Consider the following 14,670-nt stretch of genomic DNA (forward strand, 5'->3'; position numbering starts at 1 on the left):
CTCCTAAGATTCAGTGTAGGTTCATAACATTCTCCTATATTACATACACCGTAGAATGATAAATCATAGGAGCAATTATTATTCTCAAGCTAACCAAAAGCATTTAGCTATGAATGCCTGTTCTTGCCATTTTCAATTGAATTATTCAAACTTTATTTTATAGCAACTCATAAGCAGGCCATGTCCTATTTGTTTCATAGTCGATATGTAGTCATATTTCATGACAGTGTAACGGTTAGCTTTGTTTACAGAAGGATGAAAGGTCACTGTGTCTGTCAGGGAATGCTATTCTGATATGTCAGATGAAGATTTAGACCAGGAACGTCAGAACTAGTAAGGCAAGGATGCCCCATGTGGGCTTTATAATGGTCAAATAAGTCTGAGCAATGGGCCATCGTGTACAATGGCTAAGAGTCTTTGCAGAGTGTAGATGGTGCAGCTATCATTGCCAGCTTCGTTGCATTGCTCGGCAAAAATACTGTTCCTGCTCCCGTCTCTCATCCACACTGATACAAATCATAAATTGATAAGGTACTAAGATGTATGTTTTCAAAAAATCTAAGAAGTTACCTTTTTTATTCTTATTCATAGACAAATGTTCAATGATGTACGAAATTGGAGAAGTTCCTCAACTGGTAATACATAAATAATGAAGCAGGTTAAACATTTCACTTTTAATTCCAATGCTTTTTTTCAAGATACCAGTGGTAAGTACATTATTTTGTATACATACAGCATATTTCCCATCACCTAATGAACAACCACAATACCAGTCTGGTGTTAAGCTTTCTGTGCTGTGTTGACGTATCCTGAATATGACATCTGCTGCTTTAGATTAAACGGTCATCTCAGTTATTGTTTTCATATCTACAAAAACTAGATAGCAACTGCAACTATGATAGCAGAGGTTCATAGAATGGTATGAATATTAGTTCAGAACCTAAGGTTTTAGGGTCCATAAACAGATCGGCTGCATACTGTAGCTAGCTACACATCCATAGGCAGAGTTATTTTTATCCTCCACTACACAATTTGCAAGTAAATATTTAGCTGTTACTTCAGCTGCATTGCACGGCAAGGCCATTCATGTTGCTGTAAATGCTTTAGCAAGCTAGATTCTTTACATTCAAATCAAATCAAATCAAATTTTATTTGTCACATACACATGGTTAGCAGATGTTAATGCGAGTGTAGCGAAATGCTTGTGCTTCTAGTTCCGACAATGCAGTAATAACGAGCAAGTAATCTAACTAACAATTCCAAAAAAAAACTGTCTTATACACAGTGTAAGGGGATAAAGAATATGTACATAAGGATATATGAATGAGTGATGGTACAGAGCAGCATAGGCAAGATACAGTAGATGATATCGAGTACAGTATATACATATGAGATAAGTATGTAAACCAAGTGGCATAGTTAAAGTAGCTAGTGATACATGTATTACATAAGGATGCAGTCGATGATATAGAGTACAGTATCAACGTATGCATATGAGATGAACAATGTAGGGTAAGTAACATTATATAAGGTAGCATTGTTTAAAGTGGCTAGTGATATATTTACATCATTTCCCATCAATTCCCATGATTAAAGTGGCTGGAGTAGAGTCAGTGTCATTGACAGTGTGTTGGCAGTAGCCACTCAATGTTAGTGGTGGCTGTTTAACAGTCTGATGGCCTTGAGATAGAAGCTGTTTTTCAGTCTCTCGGTCCCAGCTTTGATGCACCTGTACTGACCTCGCCTTCTGGATGACAGCGGGGTGAACAGGCAGTGGCTCGGGTGGTTGATGTCCTTGATGATCTTTATGGCCTTCCTGTAGCATCGGGTGGTGTAGGTGTCCTGGAGGGCAGGTAGTTTGCCCCCGGTGATGCGTTGTGCAGACCTCACTACCCTCTGGAGAGCCTTACGGTTGAGGGCGGTGCAGTTGCCATACCAGGCGGTGATACAGCCCGCCAGGATGCTCTCGATTGTGCATCTGTAGAAGTTTGTGAGTGCTTTTGGTGACAAGCCGAATTTCTTCAGCCTCCTATGCCGAGGAACTTAAAACTTGCTACCCTCTCCACTACTGTTCCATCGATGTGGATGGGGGTGTTCCCTCTGCTGTTTCCTGAAGTCCACAATCATCTCCTTAGTTTTGTTGACGTTGAGTGTGAGGTTATTTTCCTGACACCACACTCCGAGGGCCCTCACCTCCTCCCTGTAGGCCGTCTCGTCGTTGTTGGTAATCAAGCCTACCACTGTTGTGTCGTCCGCAAACTTGATGATTGAGTTGGAGGCGTGCATGGCCACGCAGTCGTGGGTGAACAGGGAGTACAGGAGGGGGCTCAGAACGCACCCTTGTGGGGCCCCAGTGTTGAGGATCAGCGGGGAGGAGATGTTGTTGCCTACCCTCACCACCTGGGGGCGGCCCGTCAGGAAGTCCAGTACCCAGTTGCACAGGGCGGGGTCGAGACCCAGGGTCTCGAGCTTGATGACGAGCTTGGAGGGTACTATGGTGTTGAATGCCGAGCTGTAGTCGATGAACAGCATTCTCACATAGGTATTCCTCTTGTCCAGATGGGTTAGGGCAGTGTGCAGTGTGGTTGAGATTGCATCGTCTGTGGACCTATTTGGGCGGTAAGCAAATTGGAGTGGGTCAAGGGTGTCAGGTAGGGTGGAGGTGATATGGTCCTTGACTAGTCTCTCAAAGCACTTCATGATGACGGATGTGAGTGCTACGGGGCGGTAGTCGTTTAGCTCAGTTACCTTAGCTTTCTTGGGAACAGGAACAATGGTGGCCCTCTTGAAGCATGTGGGAACAGCAGACTGGTATAGGGATTGGTTGAATATGTCCGTAAACACACCGGCCAGCTGGTCTGCGCATGCTCTGAGGGCGCGGCTGGGGATGCCGTCTGGGCCTGCAGCCTTGCGAGGGTTAACACGTTTAAATGTCTTACTCACTTCGGCTGCAGTGAAGGAGAGACCGCATGATTCCGTTGCAGGCCGTGTCAGTGGCACTGTATTGTCCTCAAAGCGGGCAAAAAGTTATTTAGTCTGCCTGGGAGCAAGACATCCTGGTCCGTGACTGGGCTGGGTTTCTTCCTGTAGTCCGTGATTGACTGTAGACCCTGCCACATACCTCTTGTGTCTGAGCCGTTGAATTGAGATTCTACTTTGTCTCTGTACTGGCGCTTAGCTTGTTTGATAGCCTTGCGGAGGGAATAGCTGCACTGTTTGTATTCAGTCATGTTACCAGACACCTTGCCCTGATTAAAAGCAGTGGTTCGTGCCTTCAGTTTCACACGAATGCTGCCATCAATCCACGGTTTCTGGTTAGGGAATGTTTTAATCGTTGCTATGGGAACGACATCTTCAACGCACGTTCTAATGAACTCGCACACCGTATCAGCGTATTCGTCAATGTTGTTGTCTGACGCAATACGAAACATCTCCCAGTCCACGTGATGGAAGCAGTCTTGGAGTGTGGAGTCAGCTTGGTCGGACCAGCGTTGGACAGACCTCAGCGTGGGAGCTTCTTGTTTTAGTTTCTGTCTGTAGGCAGGGATCAACAAAATGGAGTCGTGGTCAGCTTTTCCGAAAGGGGGCGGGGCAGGGCCTTATATGCGTCGCGGAAGTTAGAGTAACAATGATCCAGGGTCTTTCCACCCCTGGTTGCGCAATCAATATGCTGATAAAATTTAGGGAGTCTTGTTTTCAGATGTTTCAGATGTCACTGTTTTCCAAGATGACAAGCCTGGTTTGCTAGTTCTCAGGAGTTCCTAAAACATTAAATAACATCAAATAACTGACCAGCTAGCCATCTTGATAAATAGCAATTTTTGCAAATGAACTTTAACAAAAAAAATATGCACAATCGTTTGTCTCTACATTAACTAACATTTTCCTCTCAGTTCTATATTTTTGCTTGACTCATGACGTTATAATTACTTACATTTGCTTCCACCTTAATGTTTTGTCAGCCATCTTTGCTGAAGAAAGTCACCAGGGACGGGTGGCTGACTTCAAACTCAATGGAACCACTTGATATGATTGGTCATATAAACCTTGGGAGCCAAATTCATGAGTGCTCTAACTCCCCCTTGTGGTGGTCTGGAGCAATAAAGCCGTGATGCTGGTTACCTCTAAGTCCCCAACGGTGTAAGCTCACAAGGAACCACTAATACTGCCATGCAGTATTGAGGGAGAGAGTCTACCAGAACAAAGAGCTTCTCCTAATTCCCAAAATGGAGAACTAAATATTCTATTTTTGAGAATGTGGGAATGGTCCGTGGACACTTAAGGGAAAGTCATGTCGAGTGTGTTTCATGGAGGACAGGAAACACACATAACCCTGTCTCTTATTGTGTACATTTCCCTGCTGGGAAATCAAAATATGTGAAACGTGTGATTAAATATGAAGCTATTTGAGAAAATATGTAGGACGAGAATACCGACAACCGTCGAAGCATCTACTCTATGAGAACATTTCCAAACGTTACTCTGAAGTATACATTCTAACCACCTACAACCACAAAAGACAATGTGACTTCTGGGAACGTTAACTAGAGACTGATGAACTCTGCAGGACGATTGAGTATTCCAACAGAGAAGACCGACATACAGGGATAAATATATACATTGAATGAGCGGCCATTCATTGCAAAGGATTAGAATTTCAATGATTATAATTATCCCCACCCCTTTGTCTACCAAGCAGTCATTTTGGCTTAACCCACTAGGGACTTTCAATCAGTGTTGGTAACCAAATTCTACTGTTTGTTATGCATTTCTGTGATGAGTTAGTTAGTACATAAAGAATTAAGCCAAATTGTATATTGCTGATTCATTACGGAAACTAGGGTCCGTGCAGATATTCAAGGGTTTGCGACGTTCAGTAATGAGAACTGATGACATAAAAGTAAAAATTCATTAAATCTAAGAGTAATTGATCAGATATTTTAATATCTCAAGAGTTATATTCGGGAAATTAGAAACATTTTTCCGTGGTGCCCTGACTTCCTAGTTAATGTTTACATTATTATTTTAGTCACATAATAATTAAACCTAGAGAATTGATTTGATAATATACAGTCTTCACATTTAATGATAGTCCAGACACATTTATATAACTCCAAGTCCACTGTGAATTTCACAACTTTGCTGTAGTGGTTTTCTTTCCTAGGACTTGGGTTGAATATAATATCAGGGGCCATTTACTTGATAGAACATCTTTATTTAAAAGCTGCAGATTGAAGTACAAAAGTAAAAACTCTGAATTTTCTGTACTGTATTTACATATTTAAGAGGTTATTGTGTATGTAGTGAAACACTTGTGTTCCTAGCGCCAACTGTGCAGTAATATCTAAGAATACACACCAATCAAAAAGTAAAACAATGGAATAGAAGTTTTAGCATAAGCAATGTCGGAGTCAGGACTCCATTCGTACACACACAAAGTTGCTGTACTGTAGTTATGTTTATAGCTTTCAATTTACTTCTAGACTTATTAAAAATATATAATGAGACATAAAAAAGGTCAACTGTTCCACAGTAAGGATTTTTAGAAAATACATTTTTATCCAAAGATCGATCCCTTTAACAAATACTTAACATGTTTAGTTGTTTAGTAAAGCAATCAAATTAAAGTATGGCAATACCCAACTAAATGACCATTTAGATTAATCCAGCTATCAAAATAGTTCAAATGTAAAGCATTAGACTTCTGTGTATTAAAGCAAGTAAGAATCTGGACAGTAAGGTCAATCAAACATTAGCTTTCCTGGCCATGTTACCTAACCTGAGGAAAACTCTGGGCCTTAGTTATATAGTATATTGGCTATCACTTGGGTACCACAGTTTTTCCTGGTAAGATCACACAGTGAGGAAGAACTCAGGCCCCTAATCAAGTGGCTGAACTGTGATTGGTCAACCTCTGTGCAGAATGGGTTGTCGTCAAGTTGCATCCCAAATGGCACTCTATTCCCTGCACTACGTTTGACCAGGGCCCATAGGAGTGCAGTCAAACTTAGTGCACTGTATAGGGAATAGGGTGCCATTTGGGACACAACCCATGCCATGTTTTGTCTCAGCTATGTTTCACAGCACTGATGATGAGCGGGGCCATGTTCTTTCCATCCTGGTTGAGACAGGGACTGAATATCGGATACAAACTCTCACTGAAAGTATCCACGAACGTGAAGAGGTGCGTGCGCGCCTTGACGTCGTAGAACAACAACTGGCCACCTTCATAGTCAAGGAAGATGCCAATCTTCTGGGGGTGAGAGGTCAGCTGGAGGGGCTGTCGAGTGGATGCCAGAGCCTTGACCTCCCCACTCTTCAGCCACAGGCACCAGTACCTTTGTGATGAATTGACATTAGATTATTATTCTTGCTAAATATCACATCCATAAATTATCTGTAAATGTATTAACTAATGTTAACTAGCTATTTGTTCATGTCTATTCATGTACCCTTATCGGCAAGTGTTAACAATAAAATTAAAATAAAACAATATTTGAAAAAGGTAGGATGAAAAATTACTTTGCTACACTGAATAATACGCTTTGTAACAATAAGGTCATGAAATCTAGACTCTGAAGCTTTTTGAATATGTTATTGTTATTTTACATTTTGTATACATTTGTTTGCCCCCTTTTTCTCCCCAACTTCAATCTTGTCTCATCGCTGCAACTTCCCAACGGGCTTGGGAGGCAAACAAAGGTCGAGACATGCGTCCTAAGAAACATGACCAGCCAAACCGCACTTATTAACACCCTCCCGCTTAACCCGGAAGCCAGCCTTTCGAATGTGTCGGAGTAAACACCGTTCAATTGACAAGAGGTCAGCTTGCAGGCGCCCGGGTCCACCACAAGGAGTCGCTAGTGCACAATGAGCCAAGTAAAGTCCCCCCTAACCCGGGCGATGCTGGGCCAAATGTAAACTGCCCTATGGGACTCTCAATCACGGCCAGTTGTGATAAAGCCTGGGACTGAACCCGGGTCTGTAATGGCGCCTCTAGCACTGTAATGCAGTGCCTTAGACCACTGCGCCACTTGGGCAATTTGTGATATTTTGTGTTCAAATTTGTGGAAGGATGTGTTGCTTTTTGTATTACATTTGAACTTTTATCCTTAATATGACATTTTAATTGAAAAATTAAAACAATTAAATAGAAAGTCAGCATTACCCTCCGTCAGGGCTCAGCTTTATCTCTCCTTTCCGGCGGGCCGATGCCCGCATCACACCCACAGTCCAGGCAGTCTTGCGGCCCACCTCAACCTCCCAGTAATGGCGTCCAAAGGAGAGGCCCTCGCGAGCGAGCACAAAGAGTGCAGGGCTGAAGCGCCGAGTGCCTTCCGACTGGTTGTGCTTCCGTTCCTCGTATATCACCTGGCGACCGTCCTCTGACAGGACCAGGTTCCTCTGGGCAGTGCCCGGGTCCAGGTACACTTCAGCTGGAGGAGCAGAGAGACAGCCATGTTGAGAACAGTGCTGATTCTATTTAGAACAGCATTGATTCTTATGAGAAGAGAGTAAGTTATATTTGGAAGAGGGTGGGTTATATTGTGACCAGTCCAAGTTCCATTTAAAACAATGTATGTACTGTAGTTGACCAAACAAAATGGAGGAGTGGACATATTCCTGGAGTAAACAACCGGTGGAGGCTGCTGAGGGGAGGACGGCTCATAATAAATGTCTGGAACGACGCGAATGGAATGGCATCAAACACATTGAAACCATGTGTCTGATGTTGTTGATACCTTTCCACTTACTCTGCTCAGCCCTTACCGTGCCGTCCTCCCCAATTATGGTGCCACCAACCTCCACTGCAGGTTTGGATCAAATCCTGTTATCATGACCAAGTACTGACAGTGAAGTATAGACAAAGCTGAATTACGGAGGTTCAAACAAAGCCTTACAATTTTCCTCTAATATCGACCAACATTTTAGAAGTCCACTGGATTCTGTCATTAACGATAAAAAAGTTGTTTCAAAGAGTGTTTAGCAAAATCACAGTTGAAAGTAAAATTCGCACCAATCTAAAAAACAAAATACAGGTAACTGTACTCACTTGCATAGTTCTGCAGCTGCCTGAGCTCTGCAAAAGACAGAGCGAGAACAAAAATAGTTACTTGAAATTGGAAAGAATGAACCAAAAGACAGCAAACTAGAATGCTATTTGACCATAAACAGAGAGAACATAGTGGCATAATACCTGACCACTGACTGACACAAAATTAAGGAAAGCTTTGACTATGTACAGACTCAGTGAGAATATCCCGGCTATTGAGAGCTGCAGCCGTAGGCAGACCTGGCTCTAAAGAGAAGACAGTCTACAGGATGTGCCCACTGCCAACAAAATGAGGTTGGAAACTGAGCTGCAATTTCTAACTTCCTGCCAAACGTGTGACCTAAGAGACACATATTTCCCTCAGATTACACAGACCCACAAAGAATTTGAAAACAAATCATATGTTGATATCTCCCATATCTATTAGGTGAAATGCCACAGTGTGCCATCACAGCAGCAAGATTTGTGACCTGTTGCTACAAGAAAAGGGCAACCAGTGAAGAACAAAAACCATCCATATTTATGTTTATTTAATTTCCATTTTGTACTTTAAAACTTCTTCAGGATTGGTGGGTCCCCTGCGGGACGGTTGAGCTAACGTAGGCTAATGCGATTAGCATGAGGTTGTAAGTAACGAACATTTCCCAGGTCATAGACATATGTAATATTGGCAAAAAGCATAAATTCTTGTTCATCTAACTGCACTGTCCAATTTACAGTAGTTATTAGTGAAAGAATACCATGCTATTGTTTGAGGAGAGTGCACAGTTTTGAACATGAAAAGTTATTAATAAACAAATTAGGCACATTTGGGCAGTCTTGATACAAAATTCTGAACAGAAATGCAATGGTTAATTAGATCAGTCTGAAACTTTGCACAATCACTGCTGTCATCTAGTGGCCAAAATCTAAATGTGTTTTTCTAGCCCAGCTGAAATTATGGCCTTTCTCTTGCATTTCAAAGATGGTACCAAGAAAAGCGACAGTCGGCGCGGCCGGGCGAGTGACAGTCAGAGTCAAAGTCAACAATGGAGGTAAACAAACAGTGCTAATCCCACCTTCATGTGGCGCTGTCAGTAATGAGATGGAAACAGGTGACTAACAGATGGCTGACCTTTGGCATCTACTTCCAGCTGATGACTCACTCTTTATATTTAGAGGTGCTAGTCCAATGCCCTACATCTACATAGACACCACAGGAGGTTAGTGGCACCTTCATTGGGGAGGACGGGCTCATGGTAATGGCTGGAGTGGAATAGTATCAAATACATCAACCCAATGCCATTCCATTGATGCCATTCCATTTGCTCCTTTCTGGCCATTACTATGAGCCGTGATAAACACTGATGTAAGGTCAGTTTGGTGGGTTTTTTCTTCCCTGCAGTTGAGGTAAGGATTGAGTGAAACTAACTGATCCTAGATTGGTGCCTACAGGTATATTCTATCTGGAGAGAAATGGGATTTGGAAACAGAAAGTGAGGTCACAGTAAGCAAGTGAAAATGGTTGTCTCTCGATTGTCAGTTTTACACATTTGATTAAAGCCTTATACTGTAGATCAGGGGTAGGCAACCCTGGTATTGGAGTGCCGTAGAACTTCATGTTTTTGATTTAACCGATGTGGAAAACCAGGTGTGTTGAATTTAGGCAATCACTGGACTGATCAATTAGCTGAGTTGGTCAGGAGTGGTGCCCAGTGGCAACAAAATCCTGCAGTACCTGTAGCCTACCCCTGCTGTGGGTAGTGCAGCACTAGTTTACCCTGAAAAACAAGGTATCATTTGCTCTATATAATAATGGTTGATTTTCCCACCTTTTCCATACAGACTCTTCAGTTCTTCCTGGAACCTGTCGACAAGGGTGCTTACGGATGATTGGATGGTTCCTAGGTAGAGGTCTGTGTTCACACTCACGCCTGACCAATTACTGGGCTCTGGGAGGGGCGCCAGGGTGGGCAGGCTCTGCAGGGGAGGGCGAGGAGGGGTTTAACTGCGGGTGTGTGTGTGTGTGTGTGTGTGTGTGTGTGTGTATATATATATATATATATATATACACACACACACACACACACGTGTTTGTGTGTGGGTCTGTGTATCCCCTCGTCATGTCTTAGCCTACCTGGAGGAAGATGACTTTATCCTGGTTCTGTGCCAGGGCGTCCAGCTCTCCGCTCCTCTTCCGGAGCTGGCTCAGTTCGTCCTCCAGACCTCTGGCCAGATCCTGGGCATGCCTCTCCGCCTCACGCTGTCTCGTAGCGATCAGCTCCACCAGCTCAGCCTGGCTCTGCTCCACTAGACGCTGCAGCTCTGCATACACCTGCCAGCTGTCCTCCAACTCCCTCTGGGCAGTGCTCTATAAAGACAGGTGATAGACATACAGACATTGAGGCATTGTTCTATTTTCTAAAACGTTTTATTTCACCTTAATTTAACCAGGTAGGCCAGATGATAACAAGTTGTCATTTACAACTAAGACCTGGCCAAGATAAAGCAAAGTGACAGAGTTACACATGGAAAAAACATTTAAATAAATACATTTGCAAATATATAAAAATAAAAAAAAGTTTTCACATTGTCATTATGGGGTAGTGTGTGTAGATTGAGGAAAACTATTAGAATAAGAATAAGGTTGTAACGTAACAACATGTGGAAAAAGTCAAGGGTTCTGAATACTTTGAATGCACTGTACACAGACATTGTATAGATGGAGGAGAGTGAAGGATTTATCTCCCTCTGAGCACTGCTATAAAGACGTGATGGGGTGATGCAGGAGAGAGGTTGTGGTGTGAAAACACACACGGCTGAGGTAGGTGACTAAAGCTGTGGACACACCCACCCCGGTTTGCCAACAGTACAACTCGCCAAACAGGTCTGGCTGCCTTATCTCCCTCAGCCCACATTCAAATATCTACCGGTTTGAGTTGGAGGAAACCGTGTGTGTTTTGTTATACTTCCTTTCCATTTCACATGTTCATGTTCACACAGGAAAAGTGTATAATACAAAAACATTGAAAATCAGAACCTATTAACAGAATTGGTTGTCATGCCCCCCCCCATCCCTTCCAGTCAGAAAATAACCCACCAATATATTCCCTCCCTCTGTAAACTCATCCTCATCGTATTTTTAAACATGGCTCAAGTGAACTGCAGTTGCACTGTGCTCTATTTACAGTCAATGTCTGACCAGGAGACTGGTCACCCAGTGAACTTAGGAAGCTTTAGTGAGTGGAAAGTACTGCTACAGAGAGAACTGGAGTTGTTTACTACCATTTAGCCTAGTCTCAATTGGCTGTGTCTACAGTATGTAATCCCTGCAGGAATTGACGCCACGACCTTGGCTACTGCCTGTCTATGCATTTGAGAGTGGCTACATTCTCTCTAGTCTCATGCCTCAGCTGTTTACCTAAACAAGTGGCAGGGGTGGTCTCTTGCTGTTATTCGAATACCGGATTTCCCCTTTAAAACCTACAGATATTCTACCTTATTAACCTCTTTGGTCCACAAAGGGAGTTTCCAGGAGGTTCTAGCTAAGGAGTATAGGATTAAAACAGGGTGTGGGCACTCAGGTAAATGTTTACACTGGCCACGCCGGTTAGTCTGCCTAGGCCTAGGGGATGGACCAGAGCCATTACAAACATGGGAGCAAAAACACTTTCTATGGTCGTCAACTGTAAGACCTAGCGTAAGGGCTGGGGACACTATGCAAATGTATTCCATTTAATTTATACATCGTATAACTTTATTCACCATATGTCAAGATAGATGTTTATGTTACAGAAATAATAGAACAAAGAAAAAAGTCTGATCAAGAGGCAGTATGCCAATCAACTAAACTGTACAATGCACTATTGTTGATTTGCTACGGTTTGCCCTAATGAATACAATCCAGTTTACACTCACTCAACGAAACACCACAAAAGTCAAAGGTTGTGCATTTTGATGAAATCACCATTTATACAAAGAACTCACTTTTATGACCCGTATGGACTGGTTGATCTCCTCCAACTTCTTGGCCCGCTCCTTGATTAGGTGTTTAAGCTCCGACCTCCACTTGCCCAGATGACTCTGTGTGAGGGCAGAAAATATCCAAGTCTGATGTATAGTACAGTACAATTCCAAACATACACAAAAGGGGGTGCTTCTGTTGCAATTACTGGCTAGATATGATACAGATGCTAGGTGTGATGAATCACCAAACCTCCTCCATTACCCCAATGGCTGGCTGTACCCAACAATAATGTATCCACAAGTTATATAGTGTTACACATCTCAGCTTGCCCATCTGTCTGTCTGCCTGCTGAGCTAATGCACTGTAGTGCTACACAATTTCTGTAATTATAATCAACCAGGGTATCCTGTGCACTACAAGACTGTTAGCACGCTGAGCTAAAGCCTGGCTATCAAGCCTATATTTTTGCTGTATCTGTCTGGACTCACCATCTTCTTCTTCCACTCACGGTCGACGGAGACGATCTCGTGGGTCTTGTGTGAGGCTTCTGCGCAGGAGATGCAGACGCAGCCATGGTCGTTACGACAGTAGACCTCCAGCAGGCGCTCGTGCTTCTTACAGATCTTCTCATCCAGGCGGTGCATGGGCTCAACCAGGCGGTGGGATGTCAGAGACTTCACCTTCCTGTGTTTAGGTCAAGTTTAGCTTATGTGTCAGGGTGGGGGTCAATTACATTTCAATCATAGGGAGAAGGTGGAAAAATATTTATATTCTTTATTTCTCACTTGTGATGTCGGAGATGTGCGTCGCAGTATGACCCGGGACAGTTGAGACAAGACTTCAATGCCCTCATCTTCCTCCCAATGCATGCATCACATGGCACCTCGCCCGCCCGGGCGAACTCTCCACCCTCCGCCGCAGGTGACTCTCCGTGAAACCCATGTCCCACCGCCAGAGACCCAGCCACCGCACCTGCCTTCGTGTTCGGTGAAGTCACCCCCACATCGAGCCCCTGGAACTGGGAAGAGATCTCGGCGAGGACACGGTTTATGCTGAGCTCCGGCCTCCGGGTGTAGCTCTTCTTACACATGGGGCACTGGAACTTCTTGCTGTGATCCCAGTAGCCCTACAGAACAGAGGGAGGAGGAGAAAGAGGAGAAGGACTAAAGAAAATGTGTAGTCAATGGAAACACACACGAGGGGTTGGAAGCACGTAGTCTAGTATTCTTCCTAGGTTCCTTAATACCTTCTAGAATGTTTTCTTTGCTTTTTAGGGTCTAGGCCACGTAACTGTAAAGCATTTTGTGACAACTGCTGATGTAAAAAAGGCTTTATAAAATAGTGATACCTGAAGACAGGCCTTGCAGAAGCTGTGTCCGCAGGGGGTCGAGACAGGCTCTACGAAGACCTCCAGACAGATAGAACATTGGAATGACTCCTCTGATAAGGTGCCCCCCCTCCCTGGGGATCTCACACCTGATGGGGGAGGGGGGAGGAGAGCGAGTGTGCGAGAGCGTGCGTAAGAGAGAGACAAAAAAGCCAGTATGTTGGAAATGAGCACCACAGCCCTAACTTTTTAAACATCAACACAATGCTCACTCCCATCAGCAAACAGGTCATGAAAGAGCTTGTTCCAAACGCTTCAGCTGTAAACCACCCCTGGAATGTAGAAATGCAGGCTGTACGTCTACCTTGTATCTGCTCTAGGTTTTAAAAGAATCTGCACGGATGCCTACTGTCCGTGTCTCTAATAGCACCGTATTCACTGTACAGTGCACTCTGGTCAAATGAAGTGCACGGATAGAGGATATGGTGCCCTTTGGGACACAGCCTACTTGAACAGAAATGACATGCCATGTTTTGATAAATACCTTTTCAACTTCAAATAATAATATTAACCAAACAGCTTCACAAATACAGGAAGTTTGAAGTTTTACAGGGAGAGCATATGTCAATTTCCACAGAACTATTATCAAATTCATGCTAAAACAAAACACTGACACTATTCTTTCATGTTGACTTTAAAAATAATATCTCCACCCATACCATTGATTCATACTTTTGTAAATTGTTCTATATACTAGATCAACATTTCTTTAAATGCACTTATGAAAACACTCCTCACATGCTGTGAAAAAAAGCTGTCCAAACAAGTTTACAATCATTCTTGGTAACCAACTTGATGACATATTACAATAAAAGGGATAAAAATGTTTATAAATATAAAAAGGTTGACTTACTCTGCATGCTGATTAAGGTATCCTGTTTCTCATGTGTCCACACAGTCCCGTGTCTCTGTACAGGACTCCGGAGCGTTCTCCCTACTCCACTGTATTGGATTTGTCTCTATGGAAATACACAACAGGTTTAGGCCCTGTGAAACTCACTAGTGTCTCTCCACTCGAGCTCAACATCACACCCTGCAGTATCTCCCGCCCTCTCTCACTTTGATCTGAGCAGTGTGGGTGTGTCCAAACTTCACCTGAGCCTGTATTCACGAAGCAGGAGTGCAGATCTAGGATCAGGCCCCTTATCCAAGTCCATATAATCATATTACGGTCAAAATGCAAAACTGATCCTTGATCAGCAATCCTAGTCAAATGCTTTACGAACACAGGACATGGTAGGAAATTAGTGCTTCTCTAGTCGCCACCTTTACGCACGCCCTACT

The 14,670-nt window shown here is 43.4% G+C and overlaps 1 protein-coding gene across 1 annotated transcript; it reads right to left on the reverse strand.

Annotated features, from left to right (window-relative positions):
- Window positions 1-5,194: 5,194 nt before the first annotated feature.
- On the reverse strand, window positions 5,195-14,416 carry LOC112246374 (nuclear factor 7, ovary). Its single transcript, XM_024414674.2, has 10 exons — window positions 14,240-14,416; window positions 13,348-13,475; window positions 12,785-13,125; window positions 12,488-12,683; window positions 12,020-12,115; window positions 10,170-10,403; window positions 9,865-10,012; window positions 8,054-8,080; window positions 7,169-7,436; window positions 5,195-6,338 (listed from the first exon to the last, which is right to left on the reverse strand). Exons 1-10 carry the CDS (start codon window positions 14,244-14,246, stop codon window positions 6,068-6,070), a joined length of 1,716 nt encoding a protein of 571 aa, XP_024270442.1. The 5' UTR covers window positions 14,247-14,416; the 3' UTR covers window positions 5,195-6,067.
- Between the last annotated feature and the right edge of the window lie 254 nt (window positions 14,417-14,670).

Source organism: Oncorhynchus tshawytscha, linkage group LG10 (assembly GCF_018296145.1).
Source record: "Oncorhynchus tshawytscha isolate Ot180627B linkage group LG10, Otsh_v2.0, whole genome shotgun sequence".
Classification (NCBI taxonomy): domain Eukaryota; kingdom Metazoa; phylum Chordata; class Actinopteri; order Salmoniformes; family Salmonidae; genus Oncorhynchus; species Oncorhynchus tshawytscha.

Excerpts from the sequence above, each read along its gene's own strand:
- LOC112246374 (XM_024414674.2), bottom strand. Across the intron at positions 8,081-9,864 it reads GAAGAGTCTGTATGGAAAAG|AGCTCAGGCAGCTGCAGAAC; the intron begins GTGGGAAAATCA and ends TGTCTTTTGCAG. Across the intron at positions 6,339-7,168 it reads AAGCTGAGCCCTGACGGAGG|GTACTGGTGCCTGTGGCTGA; the intron begins GTAATGCTGACT and ends TTCATCACAAAG.